A 20,277-nucleotide genomic window follows, 5' to 3' on the forward strand; every position below is an offset into this window, starting at 1 on the left:
GTATGCAATTTGATGTTTGAGGTTCAACACATCTTGTGGATGATAATCCTTTTTTAAAAAAAAACAATTTCCTATTTTTACATAAAGGCTCAATTAATTGAAGCTAAAAAACAACTTCAGTCACAAAACACCTTACAAGTAAAGACAAGAGAGTTGTTGAAGAACTCTGAACAGCAAGTGGGTGCGCTGAAAGCTCAACTGGCAGCCAGCTCGTCTGAGGGTGTTAGCACAGTAAATCGAGCAGCAAATTTCAGAACACCTGTCAGAGGTACCTATTTCCTTCATGTGAAATAAGATGCTCTATTTCAATTTGCAATCATTGACCATGCTTCTGCCCTATATTTTGTAAGTGCGCTCCCCGGTTCAAACCACACAGCAGTCTGGCGTGCCCGAACTGGCTGAAGTCAAAAGTAATCTAAATGCTGCTGAGGAGCAGAACAACAAACTAGCAGAGCAGCTGAAAAATGCTAATACTACCGTTGATCAGTACAGGGCTGTGGTCCTGACTTTAGAAGACAGTCTGAAGAATGAGAAAGAGGTAAAGTTAATGTCATTTTTTTTACAAACACATTCAAGCATGAAAATTCACATTATTCATGATATCCAATGTCAGCAACGTGCTCCTCTTGAGATGAGGCTAAAGGAATCAGAAGACATCCAGAAGAAGCTGGAAAACCAAATATTAGAAGTTGAGAAAAAGAATGACCAAGCCCAACAGGAGAGGAGCATGGCTTTGGATACAGTTGAGAAACAAGTACGTCTTTTTACACCCTTTTGTAAACTTGTGGGAAAGCCATGCAGCTATATTTCAAGTTTAAAAGTACTGCACATCTTTTTTGACAACAGCTGATGTGTTCTAAAAAATATGACAAACTGAATAAAATAGATGCCATTGTGCTGCTGTTCCTGGATAGTGGTCATGGTCATATCTTTACTTTATGGTCCTCTACCAAAGACTTTCCCCAGACTTACAAACTGTTGCTATCAGGAACCTCTGAAATATCTACCACCAATCTGAGCTTACAAAATTGTTGCTAATTCTTAAATTTATTGTTGTCATTTTACGAATAACATTGAACGGCCTAATTTCTATTTGCTTTGTTCCTCTTATACCCAAATCCTCTTTTGTGACGACCTGACTGACGCGAATCTCTAAAATCTTACTGCAACGTCAGAGGACACTGAATTGCCGTATTTTCTGGACTTTAAGTAACATTTAAAAAATAATTTGGGTGCAATTTATACTCCAGTGTGACTTGTGTGAAATTACACATGGGCAGTAAAACGATACCAATAATTATCGTTAAGTAATTTTTGTCAACAATAATCAAAAATACTTTCGATAAAATTTCAAAGTTTAAACTGCAGTTACACCACCCAACCACCACAAAGAAGGGGGTGCTGATTTGACAAGAACGCAAGTGCCTGACCAAGTAGAAGATGGTAAGGAAAAGCTGTTTTAGCATGGTTAGCAATTGAGCAGCTAACACGGAGCATGAACACACAAGGACTATAACACAGCCAAAATGAGTAATTACGAGATGCAGAACAACACCGAGTCGACCAACTAAAAAAATCCAAGGGAAATTTCCATGTCATTTTCTTTCTATTTTTAAATGCGCTCTTAAATACATGTGCACAAACCAGTCTTATTGAAACGTTCCTTAACCCATTTTAACCCACTGTCCTCCATTGAGGACAGCCTGTAATAGTAATAATTTTCTTACTTGATATCAAGAAGTTATTTTTTTTAAATTGGATCTTGTTTTCGTATGTTGGGGCATATCAAAGGGTTTAGTAACCCGACACATTCGCAAGTAGAGGTATGACTCTAAAATAAATAATTAGATTTTCTTCTTAAGGTTTTATTAATTTATACATTTATTTACTCCCTAAAATAATTAAATATCTAGTAAAATTGCATTTAAGAAAATAAAAATAATTATGATTGTAGTTGGGTGGCCCGGTGGTTGAGTGGGTAGTGCGTCGGCCTCACAGTTCTGGGGTCCTGGGTTCAAATCCATGTCGGTCCACTTATGGAGTTTGCATGTTCTCCCTGTGTGGGTTTTCTCCGGGAACTCCGGTTTCCTTCCACATTCCAAAAACAGGCTGATTGGACGCTGTAAATTGGCCCTAGTTCATTTTTTTTTTTTTGCCTTTACAATTGCTTTTTGAAAGCCTTTTCAAAATGTTCAATTGTTTCATTAGTGTAAAAAAAAATATGACGGGTTACGTTATGGAGAACTGTAGTGTAATTGTTGTTGTTGTTATTTCTTGTTTATTGCAGGTGAGTGACCTGCAGCGCAATCTTAAGGCCAGCCAAGCAGAGCAACAGGAGGCACTGGAAAGGGCTGCCAAAGCTGCCACTCTGGAGCAGAAGGCTGTACAGGAGAGCCTGCTGCAGGTCAGTAGCAAGCATACACACAGGCTTGTGTTTGTTTTCCGGGGGCCCCTTGCGTTTTGGCGCCTGCATGCATAGGGGGCAATTCCTAGACCACAGTGTTGATTGGTAATAATGCTAAAGGATGAATTTTGAAAGATTGTTTTTGTTGATTTATTTATTTTTTGGGGGTTACTTTTCTTAGACTAAACTAGCTGGTGAGGCGCAAGCAAAATATGAGCGAGAGCTGATGCTTCACGCTGCAGATGTTGAGGTCCTCAAGGAGTTAAAGAAAACATTGCAACAAGAGGCAGCACGGAATAAGGATATTGAGGAGCAAATGAACAAATCTAACTCAATCTTACAAGAAAAAGGTGCATCCTGGACCACTTTGGAGAAGCAGCTAAAAGTAAGCTGAATACGTCAATGACATTTAAAGTAGAATATTAAATGTAATTAAAATGTATTTTTTATGTATTTTATGTATTTATTTTTTGCTTGTTGGTATTTACGTTTACTCCTTCAGGATGAATTGGCTTCTCAGAGTCGTCGCTGTGAAGAACTGGGAAAACAGAACACACTCCTGCATGAACAGATGGACGAAATGGCCGCAAAGAGTCGTCAACAGCAACCGCAGCAGCAGCAGCTTGACTTGTCGCTTACTGAAGAAGGGAAGACACTTGAGCAGATACAAGAAATACTCAGGTATATTAAATTAACCTACCCGTGCGAAGACAGTTTAGTAAAAGGCTTGCAAATTACTGGCTACAACAAGTAAGTCAGATGTTTAATTTTGTTAAGTAGCAAATAACTGTATTTGAAAAATGAATGATGTAGGTTTGTACGGAAAGAGAAGGAGATTGCTTTAGCCCGATGTGAGGCCTCTGAAGGAGAAGCTCTCCGCTATAAACAGCGAGTTGAACATCAGAACTGGGAACTTAAAGAGCTTCAGGACACTCTGAATGCTGAAAGAGAGAAGCTGCAGGTAGGAAATTAATTATGGATATTTAAATATCCAACTGAGGAACTTAACAGTTCATTAGTTTTTCCAGATTCTCTCTGAAGTCTGTTTTCTCCAGAAAAAAATAGATAAATAAATCAAAAATATTACATCGCATCTTTACATATGGACAAAAATAACTGCTTTTCTACCATGTTGTCAGACATCAGTGAAGAAGCTGGCTCAGAAAGAAATTCAGCTGAAGAACATGGGCAATATCAGCAATATCCAAGAGACCAACAAGATGCTGAAAATGGAGAGGGAAAAACTGGGACAGGAGTTGCAGCAAGCACAGGCAAAAGTAAAATTTTCCTCTAATTCCTGTTTTAGCACATATACAATGCTGACCACACATGCGCCAGCACCCAGTCTAAAGATATATGCCACAGTTGCCCTTACTTAATGAGCTTGCTGGTAATACAGTGGTAACTACTTACAAAAATCCTCCATTCCAGAAGTCCCAGACTCGGATTTTTCGTATATTGAGACATATTTTACATGGAAAAACTTTAATTTGTTCCAACCGTTCTAAGATCCCAATATTACCTCCAACATTTTAAAATAAATGAATAAAACGTTGTCACATGTTAAAACTGTGTGAACAGAAAATTTAAATTAATTCATTTGGACGACCAAGCAGTTTGCAGTAGAATAGCTGCCAGTTAATGGTTCAGTGTCATTGATGGCAGGAAACATCCAGTTCATCTGGACTGGGAGATGAATCATTTCTGTTCATCTACATTCTGAGCCTGTTGTAGTTCTACAAAAAAACATGTCTTAGTTATCATTTTTTTCCTTTTTTCTGTCAACCAGGTGAAGAATCTGGAGTTAAACATCAGCCCACTGCATGAGTCATTGTCTCATCTGTCTGACAGAAATGGTTCTCTGCAGGCCGATAAAAAGCTGTTGGAAGAAGATGTGAAACACTTAAAAGCCAAAGTACAGGTAGAAACCTTAGTTGCTTTGTTAAATGACTCCATATATCTGCAGTAATACAGTATCTCATGTCACTATCATCTGTAAGGTACTTCTTATATTAGAAAAGTATTGATACTGAAATAATGCCCCCTTTTGTCTCAATGAACTTAAGAATAGACATGATGCAAAATCCATGTCATTTTTATTCATTTCAGCAGTCTTGGTCCATTCAATCGCTACTGCTGTTGTGAAAAAAAGCCTATGTTCCTCATAGTTGGACAGAACAGTATATTGTCCTTCCCTCTATCACCACAGCAACTGGTTAGCCAACAGAAGGACGGTGATGTTGAGGAAAAGCAAAAACTCGCCGCCGAAAGGGAAGTACAGCAAAAGCGTATCTCCCAACTTGTTGAAGAGGCAGCCAAGCTAAAAACTGAGCTAGCCAGGTAAGAACGAATATAAAACTGCAAAGATATGCAATTCATTATTTTCTAATTCAGTATTTACTACAATATATGGCACCAAATTTGTTGGGTTCTACATACACTTTTTTATACTTCCATTATTTGTGCTGTGAAATCTAGTTGTTAAAATCTACTCCATTTTTTTGTCCGAAATGACATCATATCATGTCAGATCCAGCACCAGCAGCAATTCAGCACAGTCTCAGGTGAAAAGCCTTAGAGATTATTTGACCCGCCTAACAGCAGAGAAAGACACACTTAAAAAAGAACTGGCGACAAAAAATAATGAAATTCAAGAGAAGAGCGAGACCATTACACAGGTTAAGAAGATAGGACGCCGCTACAAGACCCAATATGAAGAGTTAAAAGCCTTGCATGACAAGGTGGGTCTGCAGTCATGAGATTTTTTTTTGAAGATGTTGTGAACAGCTGTTGTAAAAGACTTCTGTTTTGCAGCTGGTGGGAGAAACAGCAGTTAAAACACAAGGTGAAACGAGTCAGGCGGGGCAGCCGCAGGTCAGTAAAAGTCAAGAAGAGCTCAACAAGGTCAAAGAAGAGCTCACCACAATGAAGGAAGCGATGCAGGAAGTAAGCAACATTCCTTTTAATAAAAAAATACAGCCCCATTCAGGTGCAATATAAAGATAATGTATAGTTATTTTAGGAATAAGATTACATAATTATACACGCCTGCAGGCATTGGCACTCACATTCCCAGCTCAGACCACACGATTGTTGCCCAATTTGGGAGGAGAAAGGAGAGCTAAGGGATCTCTACGATACATCTCTACCTGAGAGATGTATCAGAGACTAATGCTCACCTTTCCATAGAAAAATTTGAATTAGGATTTGCGGTTCAAGCATCCCTACCTCTTGCAAATGTGACACCAGCGGTCCAGACTCCCCTTATTTTTCGTATTTTGTCACTGAACCAGTTCAAGTAAATGTATTATCCATTGCATGTGTGAGATAAGTATTTTTGCAAAATTGTTATTTTATGTATTCTCAATTTTAATCCTGAATTGTCAAGTGATTGTTCACAAATTAATAGAGAACATGACAAAGTTGAATTTTAAATGATATATATTTCATAGCACCATAGAAACCCAAGGATCACATAACTAAAGTCGGTTAAAAAGAAAAAGAAATAATTTAAACTTTTTGTATATTTTTTCTAACATATATTGCATATGTATGAACCTCTGAAATTTGTCTTCTAAGACAACCTGAACAGTCTAATTGCGAACGATTCAATGTCCAAACAATTGTATGGCCGGTGTCATTGATGATGTTAGAATTCCATTCTTCTGGCTATTTGCATCTTTTTGCTATAAATTTAAATTAGATTGTAAGGAGTAGATGGCCAATCCATTTGAACTGGGACGGCTGACGCCAAATAAACATTCATTAGCAGACATGCTAAATCAAAAGTATTGGACAATAATTGCCATCTGTAGCAGCCAATAAGTCTGAGGTGCCAGTAAAAATTGGTTTACTTTTTCAGGCCGAAAACCTAAAGCAGCAGCTTCAAAATGCCCAGAAGGAGAATCGACAGACCAAGGAAAAACTAGAGGACATACAAAACCAACTGACACAGAATCAGAATGAATTAACACAGGTAATTTAACTAAAAAGTTGTTATTGTTCTGAGCTTGAGGTTGTCAGGAAATTAAGTTTGTGATTTTTTTTTTTGTGGATGTTACATCATTATTCTCTGTCAAAGTGGATCCAAACCAATTTGTTAAAGATATTGTTTCCCTAGGCCCAATCCCAGTTGACCCAGACCCAGTCCCAATTGCAACAGAGTCAGAAAGAGTTTCAACAAGCCAAGACACACACACAGCAGGCAAGGATCAATTATTTAAGGACAGGCTATCAAATTTCCTTGAAAGTCTTTAGGGATTCTGACTAATGTTAATGAAATTCTCAACAGTAGCTGTCAAGTAAATCCACATTTTTAAAAAAAGTGTTTTAATTTTCAGCTACAAAACCAACTCAAATCATCTCAGTGTCAGGCTCAGGCCCGTCAAAACCAGATTCAACTCATGCAGAAGGAGATCCAGCAGGCTAAGGAGTCTCAGCAGCAGAACCTTACCAGCCAGAAAAAACTACAAGAGACTCATCAACAGGAGCTTACCCAACTTAAGACTTCTTTGGGCCAAACAGAAAGTCAGGTGAGTTTCTGGTTACTAGAGGGCTTTTTTTGTTTTGTTTTGTATTTTTATTTTTTAACATATACTTGCTTCGTCATAGGCCTCTGAGCTTCAAGGTCAGGTGGACACTATGCACACGGTAAGGAATATTTTACTTATTGTACTTGTAAGTGTATTGTACTTAAAATGGAAAATTCAACTGAAGAAAAACAATTGTCTTTCAGATGATGTCTGCTCAAGAATCAGAAAATAAGAAGCTTCAAGAAAAACTGCAGGAAGTAAACCAAGCCAATGAAGCTCTCAGAGCTGGGCAGGTGAACCAAAACCAGAGCCTGACTAGCCAGGCCAGTGAAGATATTGCCGAAACTGACAAAAATGCACCATCGCAAGTGGAACTTGCAAAACTTAGACAAGAGGTACATTTTAGACTTTAGCTAAAACGAAAGTTCTAAACTTTGCTGCAGCGTTATAAATCCCACATGACCGCCAGAACAAGGTGCCTAAAATTGTATGTATGTAATTGTAATACTCCCTTCCAGCTGCATGAGAGCAAGAACAAGGAGGAGCAGTTGAGGCAGCAGATGGCAAAAAAAGAGGAGAAGACTAAAAAAATATTTGTTGGCGCCAAGACTAAAATCAATCAGCTGAATAGTAAGTTCCACATGTAAAATTGTTTTGACTAACACTATACTACTAAGCTATAACATATACATTCTTTTACTGTTTCTTTCCAGCTGCAAAACAAAACTTGAGCAAGGAAGTCGAAGAACTTAAGCAGTGTAAGGAGGAACTAGAGGTAAGAATGAACGCTCTTAAGTCCCAATATGAAGGACGACTTCTTCGACTTGACCGGGAACTGAGGGAGAATCAATCACTCACTGAGCCAAAAGAGGAACCACAGGACCAGAGTGGGTCTAAGGTGAGCTTGACAGACTTTGCAATTATGGCACCTCCAATTATTACTGCATGAAGCTTTCATTTCAATTCACCATATTTTTGTGATTAGGTGGGTGAACAAAACAGATCTCTGGACCAAAGACCGATTTCTTTGAAGAGTCCAGCCCAGGACAGAGGCAGGTAGGTGTCTCCCATTCTTGCGTTTGATTTATTTAATCAAGGGACAATATATATTAATGAACATGCACATGGTTTACCAGACTCGTACATAAATGCTCTAGGTTATTTTTATCTATTTAAAATGACAGCACGCTGGTGCTTACCATATTTTCACCACTATAAGGCGCACTAAAAAGTCTTAAATGTTCTCCAAAATAGACAGGGCGCCTTATAATACGGAGCACCGTGTGTAAGCTCTAAAGCCTGACTGAGAACCCTTCTTGTCGACACGCTTCTTATATAGAGAGAAGGCGGACGTGGGTGGGGTCAGTCGCTAAAGGCACGCCCCTACAAGGTACCCGTATATAGTGGGGGCATGTGTTTATTGCAAAACAATTTCGGTTTGGTTTCTAAGGCCCCCCGAAGCAGCGGTGAAAAACCACGTCACGAAAATGAACTCTGAGCTTGCCGTCATTCCCGGAGGCTTAACTAAAGCGCCGGGCTAGTTACGCCACTATTTGCGAATGGATTGTGGCCGGCTAGACGAACGTGTCTGCTTGCACTGTTGTTAAAGGCACTAACAACAGATGCTTGAAAACCGCTGGACATCGGCATCAACACAGCTTTACGAAGGGTGGCAGGCAGCGCTAGGCTAGTTACGCTACTATACTATAGAGAGGGAACCCGGCGTTTTCGATGACTCATTTGGACAACTGTTCAATTCGGACACAGAAAATGAGGACTTTGATGGATTTGTGGGTGATGATTGATAAAAAACGTGAGTATATTGTAAAATGGCTAAATAAAGTACAACCAAACTCAGTTTTGCTTCAGTTGCCTTTTTAAAAACGTGTTTTTAGCGTGTGTCCGTATGTTTTAAGCTGGTGTATGTTTTGCCATGCCTGGCTGCGCCTTTAAATGCAGTGCGTCTTGTCTGTGGGTCAAATACAGAAATAGCACTCGTTACTGACACTGCGCCTTTAAATGCGGTGCGCCATATAGCCGTGAAAATACGGTAGTTCTCTATTGGCCAATATTAGCAATGCACATGGCTGTCCATCGTCAGCTCTTGGTGTCTTTCTCATCTTAATTGGTGCCACCCTTGCTGATGTACTACTACATTGAGTGTATAATAAAAATATCTTCTAATACATTTCAATAAAACGAGTACTTTTCTAACAGCTCAAACCAGACTGAACCACCCACTGCCAATATTCGCCCTACTCCAAGTACCCCGTCTCCTAGCAACAAACCAACACCATCCCCTGGCAGCAAGTCAACCCCCAGGGCCAGCATCCGACCTATGGTCACTCCAGCAGCTGTCCCCATGCCAACACCCACTGCCACTGTAATGCCAACCACACAGACTGAGAGTCAAGAGGGTAAGAAAAGAACAGCACCCCTAGGGGTAGACATTTCCTTGGACCTGTAACATATATCTTATTTAATGACTGCATGCCCCAAAATTCAAGTGGAAATGAGACGAGTGAGGCATTAACTATGTTTTCTCAATGGTTCTCTTTGCAGTGTTGACTGCAGGAGCCGCTGCCCACACTGTCAATTCCAGTATTAATACACTCACATCCATAATGCAACCAACCAGCTCTCAGGCTACAGCATTTGTCCAGCCAACTCAGCAGCAGGCCACTGCTCAGGATGTCGGCAGCAGTATAGATGCAGAGCGACCATCTACGTCTTCTGCTGTGATTGGAGCATGTAAGCAGTACAGCACCATCTTTCAGCATTTCTTAACTTTTTTTCTGCAAAACATCAACTGTGTTGCATCATGTTATGAAAACACTTATAATGATAGGTAAATATTGTTTTTGACTTCAGCGAGTTCTAAGCGAAATAGAGACGACGACATTGACGAAGAGGAGATCAGGCCAGAGAGTTCTCTTGCCCCTTCAACATCCAAAAAGATCAGACTGAGACAAACCATCTTACTTCAGGTAAAGACAAAAAATGCAATGTTCATACAATTGTTAATTTCTATTTCTGATATTTACTCGTATATCATTATTATTTATTTGTTTGATTAATATTTTAAACCGACAAAGGACACCTTTATCATGTGCATAGCTGCAGAAAGAATGTTGTATAAACCGTCTGCTTTTTGACCCTCGTTTGTCAGAGTTTTCACCCATTTTTTTCTTGAGTTTTTCGTAATGTGCTTAATGCATCTTTATTCTTTGTCTGTCATAATTTTTACCTAAGAAAGTTCTTACTGGTGTGAGTGAAAAGCGTGCTGTTATCAAAGTGTTCACGAGTCTGTGTCTACATGCGTATCTCCCTCCGCCAGATGGCGGCAAGAGCCCGTTCTACCAGGGCCGAAAGTACTGTTTTGACTGGTGGCCCGGTGGCGCGGGTGTTTAGCACATCAGCCTCACCACTCTGGGGTCCTGGGTTCAAATCCAGGTCGGTCCACCTGTGTGGAGTTTGCATGTTCTCCCCGGGCCTGCGTGGGTTTCCTCTGGGTACTCCGGTTTCCTCCCACATTCCAAAAACATGCATGGTAGACTGATTGGACACTAAATTGCCCCTAGGTATGGGTGTGAGTGTGCATGGCTGTCCGTCTCCTTGTTCCCTGTGATCGGCTGGCCACCGATTAAGGGTGTCCCTCCCTCTGGCCCGGAGACAGCTGGGATTGGCTCCAGCACCCACCCACCACTCTAACGAGGATAAAGCGGTTCAGAAAATGAGATGAGATGAGACTGTTTTTACTTATTTGTCATAAACTCATGTTACAGGTGGAGGGTCATGAGGCTATAGATGATCTTAGGGATGAAAGTGAAAGACAAGACTCCCCTGACAATAGTCAGGTCAGTTTACACCTTTTTTCAGTGTACTATTTAGTAATTCTGTGTAAGTTTATAATATTTTAGTATATAAACAGGGGTTGGTAACCTTTTACACGGTTTGATTCAATACACTTCAGCAGTTAATCGAATGGTACTTTGGACAACATGCTCTCAATCCGTCAAATTGATATCTGATCCATAGGAGCTTCCAGAAGGTAGTTTTCCTGTTATTCTCGAAGAGGAGGATGAAGGCTTGTCGCAGTCGGTCCCTTCAGATAGGACATCTCCTGAGGAGTCAGGTGTGACTGGTGAAGTTATTGTTATTGACACAGACAGCGAAAGCCGTGAAAGCAAAGCGGAGAAACTGGAGACCACAGCTCAAGAAGGGGAACAGGCTGAAGATGAAGAGGAAGAAGAAGAGGAGGTGCCACTCTATTTTGTTTTTGTATTCTCAGGTCAATTTCTCCTTTTTAAAGCACTACTTTACTCTACGTATAAGGTGGTGGAGGAAGAAGATGACAATGAGGATGAGGACGAGGACGAGGGGGATGATGATGATGATGATGACGACGACGAGGACGACGACGATGATGACGGAAGTAACCTTGCTTTAAAGGACGGTAAAGAAGGCAACGATGATGATGGGGATGCTGAAGCAGAGGGACGGGGGCCATCAGTTCACACAAGCGCTGATGAGGATGACTTCCAGTATCCCCCTGAACCGTCCCACAGCAGTGAGCAAAGTCAAAATTGATATTTTTTTTCCTCTCTCATTCTTGTCACATACTTGAGTCTGTTGTCTGTGATCTTTTCCAGCTGAAGCAAGCAGCAACGTTGAGTCAGAAGCACAAAGAGAGGCCCACCACAACCCCCCAACTTCTACCCCCGCAACAGCCTCCCCTTCCACTTCTTCACTCACACTCCGCCTACCCCAACCTCGCAGGCCGCCACACCCTCTTCCCCCACGATTGTATATCCAACCCCCTGCTTCAGACCTAGGACCCCCTCATACGCAGGTCAATTATTCAACCTAGAAAAAAAATCTCATTTTTTTCCCTTCATTTCTTGCCTCTTGTATTTATGATGTGCTTATTATTATACAGTATATTTGGAGGCAGAAGTACAGTGTTGTTCAGAAAGCAAAATAATATTTATTTGAAAGAAAAACAGGTATGTGAAGATGCAGTTAATAACAGTACCACAAGGCACTTAAGACAGTGAATGAGGTTCTCATTTGCGAGATGACAGCAGAGGCTTGCTTGGATGCCTGATTTTATTCTTTATTATTATTTTTGCTTGTTCGAATTCCCCAATTTACAAATTTTCTTCTACAGAGATGAAAGCGGATGACTTTATTTTGTAGTGTTCTCACCTTTCAAATTCTGAATAAAAGCGCTAGATGGTTATTCTCTAGGGGGGTGTTAGGGCATAATAGTATATCCAGAGCAATAATAGTGTTTTTCAGTGTTGGGATATTTTAACACTGAAAAACAACTCAGACAGAAAATCTCCCACGCCGCTCAACTGGGTGTAAGCAGGGGTCTGCATGTAATTTTTCTCATAACTTGGGCATTTCATCACCTAGATGCTTGCGGCACCCTTCGTTTAAAAGTGTTGAAGTGTTGCCTCACCCTCCTTTTTATCTGAAGTCAATACACCCCATAGGAAAACAGGAGATAATGCTATTTGATTGTTTCATTGCCCTATAAAATGCTGCATCGATCATGTGGTTATGTCCATATTTTTGTCATTTCTTTTCCCCTTTCCAATGGAAAATAGTGATTGTTTCTCGTGAGGACGAGAAGAAATGAGTTTTATCGAGGTGGATTTCGTGACAAAGTTTGCCAAATTTATTTCAAGTGGAGTGTCCAAGCGACTGTAAATTACTATCCATAAACTAAATTGGATTTCATTACAACAACTTAGTGAAAATGCATCATCTTATTCAGCACTATCGTTCTACTGTGCAGAACAGGCTTAGACCATACAATGAAGCAAGGCCAAAAACAGAAAGTTGTCATTTTGTTTTTCTGTTGCCTTTTGGAGCACATTGTTTTTGTGTAGTTGTAGTCAATATTTGAATAGAAAACACTTTCAAGCCGGCGGCCCAGTGTCACGAGTGGTTAGCGCGTCGGCCTCACAGCTATGGTTTCGAATCCAGGTCGTATCCATCTGTGTGGAGTTTGTAGGTTCTCCCCGGGCATGTGTGTTTCCTCTGGGTACTCCGGTTTCCTCCCACATTCCAAAAACATACACGGTAGGCTGATTGGACACTCTAAATTGCCCCTAGGTATGGGTGTGAGTGTGCATGGTTGTTCGTTTCCTTGTGCCCTGCGATCGGCTGGCTACCGATCCAGGGTGTCCCCCGCCTCTGGCCCGGAGTCAGCTGGGATAGAATCCAGCACCCCCCGCCACCCTAATGAGGATAAAGCCGTTCAGAAAATGAAGGAATTATGATAAAATGAGAGATTAAACGCTTTCAAGCCATGACTATAAAACTAAAAAACATTTAAAGTAAATGTATGGTTCTCTTTTGTGTGTTATTCAGAGGCAGTCTTCTCAGCTCCGTCGACCATCAGTAGGCCGAGGACCACAGCTAACACCTGGGATAGGCAGTATGGTAAGGAGTTATTATACCATGATTGCCAGGATTCATTCTTATGCCATGTTAAAACAGAGTAAGAACAAAATATCAGTAATTGAGAGTTGCATATTAATGTTTTACTTAGGTAGCTCTTCTTGTGCGTGTGTCTGGGTGAGTGTGTTGGGGGTACAGGGAGTTCATTGGATACATATTAAATTACTCTGAGATATTTATACTTTATGCTATTGTGAAATTATATTTAAATTGTGTTGCATTTGCAGCAACATTTCTTTGACGATGATGACAGGATGGTTCCAAGTACTCCTACGCTGGTTGTCCCTCACCGTACTGATGGCTTTGCTGAAGCGATACAGTGAGCTTGAACTTACTACCTAACATAGTTTCACTGAATTCTATATTTCTGACTGGAGTAATAGTTTATGACCAGGCTATCATTTTACTGGATTCAGCCACCTGCTCTGTCTATCACTTCAGCTCTCCTCAGGTTGCTGGTCTGTCCACTCGGTTTCGATTTGGACCTCCTGAAGATCTGCTTTCGCAAACCTCAGCATCACACTCTGACCTGGGACAACTAGCCTCTCAAGGAGGTATGACACCCAACGAGTAACAGTAACACAATTTAGTTAAAATCCACGGGTCGGTGGAATTTAGCCGTTAGAATGTGACCCTTTTGTTGCAATACACCCAAGGTCCTAGCCTCAAAAACATGTCATCTTATTTTAAAACTTCTGGGTTTGGTGCAGTATGCAGTGCTGCTGTAAACGGTTATAGAATGTAATTTGACACAGTCCTAGTCCACTTTAACACACGCTCACGCACAAGAATAATAATAAAAACCTTTGATAAGTCAATAAATAAAAACTGCAATTACATCCACTGAGGCGCTGATGCGACGTGAACGCTAGTTCCAGACCAACGTTCAGTGGATGAAGATGGCAAGGAAAAGCTGTTTTTAGCATGGTTCCCAATAGAGCGGCTAACCTAGAAAATGAAAGCAAATACAGCCAAAATGAGCGATTGAGATGCAGGACAACACATAGCCGACCCACTAAAGACTCCCAACTGAAGTTTCGCTGTCGTTTTCTTCTCTCTTTTTTTTTAAATGTCTCTTAAATGGGCACAAATAACAGCCTTATTGAAAAATGTCTTAACCCATTTTAACCTCATTCATTTTAGGACAGCCTTTAATTGTTTTTTATTTTACTTGGTATCAAATGTTGTGTATGCAAATGTTATTAAAGCATTGCAAAAATCGAAAACTTGTTAACTTGAGTTGAAATGGGTTAAATTCATCCAACTTTGAAAAAATTGATAAATGGCCACATCAGGTAAATTTATATTGTTTCTTTTTGTGGGGCTGGAAATAGTTTGCTTGCCAATGGTGATGATGTCTTCAGTTGATTATTTTGTGTTTCATATTCCACAGCAACTTTTGGTTTGAAGGCAAATTTATAAAAGTAAATATGCCTTTCTGCATGTCTTATTGTTCCCTACTTTTCATTGTGTAATGGAGGGAGTTAGTTGTCTTATCTTTATTGCACAACAGAACAAGAAAAACACTTTTTAAATTCATCATATTTTATATTGTCTTTTAAAGTAAGGTAATGGAATTACTTTCATAATTGAATGAGCTAAGTAATTTGTTTAGTTATTCAAAGAATTTTGAAGTTTCAAAGTTGAAAGACAAAAGATGTGATAATTATATTTGTATGTATTTATTTTCTTGGGATAACAATTTTTGTCATATCGCCCAGGCCGACACAAACCTCCTTTATGTGTTCAGGTCTAGGCATGTATGAATCTCCACTGTTCCTGCCTGCTCATGATGAGGATGGAGGAGGAAGAAGTGTCCCCACAACACCTTTACAGGTTGCTGCACCAGGTGAGTGACTCACACAAATTTTTAGTATTGCGTCTCAAAAAAGATTCACCCATGGGCCTTTGCCTTGTATTGCAGTGACGGTCTTCACAGAGTCTCTGCCTTCAGACAGTGGGGATAACATGGCATCCCAGTCTGTTCCCATGGTAACTGCAACTGCAATATCCACACCTGGTGATGATGTAGATGAGGTTTTCATGGAACAGGAGGAAGGGTGAGCTGTTAAACTTGCTTCATATCATTACATGGGCCATACCAAAATTGAAGGAGATTTTACATACCACCCTTTGAATTTTGAATAATCTACATACAATATAGTACAGTGGTACCTCTACATACGAGCATTTCGAGATACGAGTAAAATTTCGAGCAAATAATTATCTCGAGATACGAGAAAAATTTCAAGATGCGAGAAAGCCATGTGGCCAAGACATAAGAGGCTGTTTATCATTGTCTTTTTTGCTGCATCTCTTTCGTGTATAACATATCTACGAGCACTGGGCGGAGCGTTGCATTTTTTTCAGTGTTTTTTTCCGTCACTCAGCGTGAATGCCGGAACGATCGCTAATACGAGCAGTATAGTATATTACTTCTCGTTGGCTGCTCATAAGAACATCAAGGGCATTGGCTCTCTCCCCCGCAGCTCCTCTTGTAATATCTCTGGTCGCAACTACCTTTTTGTAACGTCTCTGCGAGCACTTAGCGGAGCGTTGCATTTTTTCAGTTTTTTTCCCCCTTAGCCTGTTAGCTCCCGTTAGCGGAGCGATCGCTAATTCTAGACTACTTCTCGTTGGCAAGTGGTCGTGCGTTATCCTATTGTGAGGACATTTGTGTGCATCATTTTCAGAATATTTTGAAGGGAATAAATACAACAGCAAACAGCCCTACGATAGCGAATGTGAGGGTGGAGGCGTGGCAAACAGCTAACCCGGGAACAAAGGTAAAAAATAATTAAAACAAAATTAGAATTCAGTTTTGTGTAAAGTTACATTAAACGTATGTTTGAGTGTGTCTGTATATATTAATCCAAGTTAATTTAAATTTGTTTGTTCTGTGCGTTGCCGTGGAAAGTCCCCCCCCCCCCTCGCCGCCTCCCTCTACGTGCCTCTCTACCCTCCGCGAAATCCGTCTAATTTTAGTTCTATTAAACACATTTTATTACTATTAAACCACTAGTTATGTGTTACTTCGTTAATAGATGGCGAATTAGAACAAGTAAAAATGATTTTCCAATCCAATATTCTGTTTTTGGTGTTTTTTCAGAGGGTTGGAACAAATTTATTTGTTTTTAATTCATTTCTATGGGAAACGTTCATATGAGTTACAAGAAAATCGACATACGAGCTTAGTCCCGGAACGTATTAAGCTCGTATCTCGAGGGCGGAGCGTTGCATTTTTTCAGTGTTTTTTTTCCCGTTAGTCAGTGCGAATGGCAGAGCTTGTTTGCTAATACGAGAGGAGTACTACTTCTCGGGCAAGTTGGCAAGTGGTCGTGCGTTATCCTATTGTGAGGACATTTGTGTGCATCATTTTCGGAATATTTTGAAGGGAAGACAAAAGCAAACAACCCTGGATAGGTTGCATCTGAAAGTTAGGGTGGAGGCGGGGCAAATAGAGCCAACCCGGGAGAAGAAAAGTATCAAAATTTAAAACAAAATTAGAATTCAGTTTAGTGTAAGGTTAGATTAAATTTATTTTTGAGTGTTTTTGCATCGTAATCCAAGTTCATTTAAATTTGTTTATTTTGTTACGAGCGCGTTGCCGTGCAAAAAGTGTCTCTCTCTCCCCGCCCCCTCTCTCCTTGTCCCTCTCTCTCTCTCTCTCCCCTCTGCGAAATCCGTCTAATTTAAGTACTATTAAACCACAGGTTATTTGTTACTTTGTTAATTAGATGGCGAATTAGAACAAATAAAAATGTTTTTCCAATCCAATATCCTGTTTTTGGTGTTTTTTGAGAGGGTTGGAACGAATTAATTTGTTTTTAGTTCATTTCAATGGGAAACATTTGTTCGAGTTACGAGAAGATCAACATACGAGCTCAGTCCCGGAACGAATTAAGCTCCTATGTAGAGGTACCACTGTACACAGAAAAATTCAGTTTTTAAGTAAATTTATTTGTCCTGAGACCCGATCTAAAACACTACAATATGTCTTCAAATACCTCCACTTCTGAAATTAATTGCTTCCAGAACTTGTTTCATAACTTGGATTTTTTTGTAAGTAGAGCAGTACTTTATATGTTGATTCTCTAATTTGTTCCACGGTGCTCCAAAAAACTGCCAACTAAACACTCTAAAAATGATCAGTCTCCCAATTTTGTATGGAAGATGTGAGAAACACAAAAATGAGAGAAAATTATAAGAAAATGATTTTTTAGTGTATTAAAATGAATAACAAATATGCAAAAACTTCATATTTTATTATTATATTTTTGTAGCCCTTAATTTAGAGATTGTAACTGACAGTTATAGACATCAAAACCATTTTAACTAAGAAGGTTGGTATTTAGTAGTGATCATGTTTCACTGCCATTGAAGGTAATAGACGTCTAATTAAATTTGAATGGGGGGAGTTTGCAGCAATTTTATTATGCATCCAAGTCAAAATGGATTGGATGATTATTATTGTCATTGGCAGCGAATGGGTTAATTATTAAAAATAAATAAATACATATATTTTTTTAAATTGTCATTTTTACCTGATTCTGTGAAAATTTTGTAAAGGGTCCAATTTCCGATCATATTGATCAGATCCCAGAGATCCATAGTTATGACCTATTATTGATGAATATGTAGAAAAGACAACCAAAAAAGTGAAGGCTTATTTTTCAAGACTTTGAAGGCAACATGTCCTCCAATTTTTGTTTCTCTTGTAGCCATACCGCGGGGGCTTCTTTAGACAGCCACACGGACATGGAAACAGCAGGACAGCAGAGTGATAATGCGTCACTTCCATCCACCAGTCAGGACCCTGATTCTTCTACAATTTTCAACACATTGTCCAGTAAGATATTTAAATAGAATCAAGAAGGAAATTTTCTTGTAACCTATAGAACTCCATTTTGACACAATGAATATCGCATGTAGTGTATCATCCAATGCCTATTTTGTCGAGTTAAAAATGTCGTCAATGCCTCAATGACCTGCTCTTCTGGCAGCCACCACCAGTGTTACTCAGAGGCGTGCAGTGACAAGTCAACCTTTGGCAAGAACCAGAGGGAGGGGTGAAGGACGCATGCTGATCAGCCGTAGAGGTAAGATACTCAAATGCTTTACACCGGGGGTGTCCAAACTAGAAATCCCGTGCCAACTCCGGCTCGTTGCCGAGTTTTTGTGCCGCTCAAGAAACTTAATTTCAGTCTACATTGCCCTGCTCCGCTTTAACACTTGATGGCGCGAGTCTAGAGACACAGACACGCACGCACGCACACAACCACACACACAGTAGATTTAGACAGTTCTCACCCGATTTCACTGCTTGATAAAAGGGCTGTAAAACACGAAAAACATAAGAGTGGACAGAGCTACTGCCACTGGCTGCCGTGTAAACGGCGCCATCATGGGGAAAGGGGTAAAAAAAAAAAAGTTTGGATTTTATTTACTGCGCGCCATATGATTGCTGCTGCGCGAAGAAGACGAGAGTAGTGCGCAATTGCGCACGCGCGCAGTTTAGAGGGAACATTGGTCCAAACCTCAGAACATAGTAAAACAAATGTAGAAAACTACAATTATTTCAGTTTTGTAAATAATAATGTATTTATTTTTAAATATGCTAGTACTTTTGTATTCTTTTGTTGCTTGTGACCCTTAATTCTTTCAATTCCATTGGCAGTTGTAGACATCAAATCCATTTCAATTTGTAGAGCTGGTATTGTGTAACTGCCATTGATGGTGACACGTCGAGTCCACTTTGACTGGGAGGGGTACCCACATCGTTCGATTTAGCCAGGTCGTCTATCGCCGCCGTCAGTGGCGTTGAATGAGATAATAATTAAAACAAAATTTAAAACCCGATTTTTTTTTTTAAAACCTGATTCATATCGTCTATTTACCAAATAAAAGTGGATGGATTTCAAGTCGGCCCTTGCATCCTTTGATTTTTGTTAATGTGGGCCTCAAAGAAAAACGTTTCGACACCCCCGCTTTACACAGTTTAGATGGAGTTGTTTATTCAGAAGCAACTTTAGACATCCGCTAAATATTAAGAATGTTTTTTTGTTTTTTTTTTTATGTCAGGGACAATTGGTCGATCAAGAGGAGGATTGGGGAGAGGGAGTTCCAACTGAATATCAGTTCCTGCCATCCAATAAACACCCAAAAGAAAAATACATCACAAGAATCAACATATTGTTGAGTTTGTTCACCCTTTCTTGAGAAAAAAAATGTACGATTGTATGTTGTCTGTGCTCATGTGATTTTTGGACTAGAGCTATGGTTTGTTTTTGACTCAGTAGAAAGCTTTTCCAGAAGCTTTTTTTTCATTCATGTATTTTGCTTAAAATTGTCGCGTTCTTATAATAAAGTACCATATTTCTGATCTTTGACATTTTCCTCATATCACCTTCCTTGCAAAATTGAGTTAAGCTAATCAGAATCAAGTTATTGCCAATTTGTTTTTTTCTGAACTCTGTGGCCTTTGATCTCGCTACGTCAAAATTTAATCACCTCTTTCGTTTCAAATTACATACAAGCATATCCTGCAAATTTTATAATAATCCCTTTCTTCATGCTTGAGTTATCTTGAACATGACAAAAGGACATATCTATGTACAACACTCATTGGACTATTTTCAAGGACTCGGGGCAGGCAAAAACGCACTTAGCAGTTTTATTTGATGTAGGCTACTTTTGTTGTAAAAGAATTGCCTAGATTAATTTTAACAATTAAAATCGAACTGCTTTCTTACAGTAGCATCTTCCTTGCTCTAATCAAACCTGGCACGTTCGCGCCTCACAGCGGTTGATGCTATGAACTGCAGGTTATTTCTCATTTGGGGTGCACGTCATAAAAAAAAATCAAAA

At 39.8% G+C, this 20,277-nt stretch overlaps 1 protein-coding gene across 2 annotated transcripts in view; it reads left to right on the plus strand.

Annotated features, from left to right (window-relative positions):
* The window catches only part of LOC144085569 (nucleoprotein TPR-like), a 33,212-nt gene extending 13,661 nt beyond the window's left edge, over nucleotides 1–19,551 (plus strand). For both annotated transcript variants that reach the window (XM_077614965.1, XM_077614964.1), the window contains 35 exons: nucleotides 88–268; nucleotides 351–538; nucleotides 614–754; nucleotides 2,288–2,404; nucleotides 2,586–2,789; nucleotides 2,907–3,085; nucleotides 3,218–3,365; nucleotides 3,544–3,681; nucleotides 4,194–4,325; nucleotides 4,614–4,744; nucleotides 4,935–5,145; nucleotides 5,219–5,350; nucleotides 6,267–6,380; nucleotides 6,525–6,608; nucleotides 6,745–6,936; nucleotides 7,016–7,054; nucleotides 7,140–7,331; nucleotides 7,455–7,566; nucleotides 7,650–7,834; nucleotides 7,922–7,992; nucleotides 9,154–9,353; nucleotides 9,499–9,687; nucleotides 9,808–9,923; nucleotides 10,722–10,793; nucleotides 10,975–11,196; nucleotides 11,272–11,506; nucleotides 11,589–11,788; nucleotides 13,321–13,392; nucleotides 13,638–13,729; nucleotides 13,852–13,964; nucleotides 15,161–15,259; nucleotides 15,335–15,470; nucleotides 18,132–18,259; nucleotides 18,414–18,509; nucleotides 19,492–19,551. In XM_077614965.1, the coding sequence (XP_077471091.1) occupies nucleotides 88–268; nucleotides 351–538; nucleotides 614–754; nucleotides 2,288–2,404; nucleotides 2,586–2,789; nucleotides 2,907–3,085; nucleotides 3,218–3,365; nucleotides 3,544–3,681; nucleotides 4,194–4,325; nucleotides 4,614–4,744; nucleotides 4,935–5,145; nucleotides 5,219–5,350; nucleotides 6,267–6,380; nucleotides 6,525–6,608; nucleotides 6,745–6,936; nucleotides 7,016–7,054; nucleotides 7,140–7,331; nucleotides 7,455–7,566; nucleotides 7,650–7,834; nucleotides 7,922–7,992; nucleotides 9,154–9,353; nucleotides 9,499–9,687; nucleotides 9,808–9,923; nucleotides 10,722–10,793; nucleotides 10,975–11,196; nucleotides 11,272–11,506; nucleotides 11,589–11,788; nucleotides 13,321–13,392; nucleotides 13,638–13,729; nucleotides 13,852–13,964; nucleotides 15,161–15,259; nucleotides 15,335–15,470; nucleotides 18,132–18,259; nucleotides 18,414–18,509; nucleotides 19,492–19,541 (4,911 nt within the window). In that variant the 3' untranslated portion in view covers nucleotides 19,542–19,551. The remainder of the gene's footprint in view (nucleotides 1–87; nucleotides 269–350; nucleotides 539–613; nucleotides 755–2,287; nucleotides 2,405–2,585; nucleotides 2,790–2,906; nucleotides 3,086–3,217; nucleotides 3,366–3,543; nucleotides 3,682–4,193; nucleotides 4,326–4,613; nucleotides 4,745–4,934; nucleotides 5,146–5,218; nucleotides 5,351–6,266; nucleotides 6,381–6,524; nucleotides 6,609–6,744; nucleotides 6,937–7,015; nucleotides 7,055–7,139; nucleotides 7,332–7,454; nucleotides 7,567–7,649; nucleotides 7,835–7,921; nucleotides 7,993–9,153; nucleotides 9,354–9,498; nucleotides 9,688–9,807; nucleotides 9,924–10,721; nucleotides 10,794–10,974; nucleotides 11,197–11,271; nucleotides 11,507–11,588; nucleotides 11,789–13,320; nucleotides 13,393–13,637; nucleotides 13,730–13,851; nucleotides 13,965–15,160; nucleotides 15,260–15,334; nucleotides 15,471–18,131; nucleotides 18,260–18,413; nucleotides 18,510–19,491) is intronic.
* Nucleotides 19,552–20,277: the final 726 nt, after the last annotated feature.

Source organism: Stigmatopora argus, chromosome 12 (genome assembly GCF_051989625.1).
Source record: "Stigmatopora argus isolate UIUO_Sarg chromosome 12, RoL_Sarg_1.0, whole genome shotgun sequence".
Classification (NCBI taxonomy): Eukaryota; Metazoa; Chordata; class Actinopteri; order Syngnathiformes; family Syngnathidae; genus Stigmatopora; species Stigmatopora argus.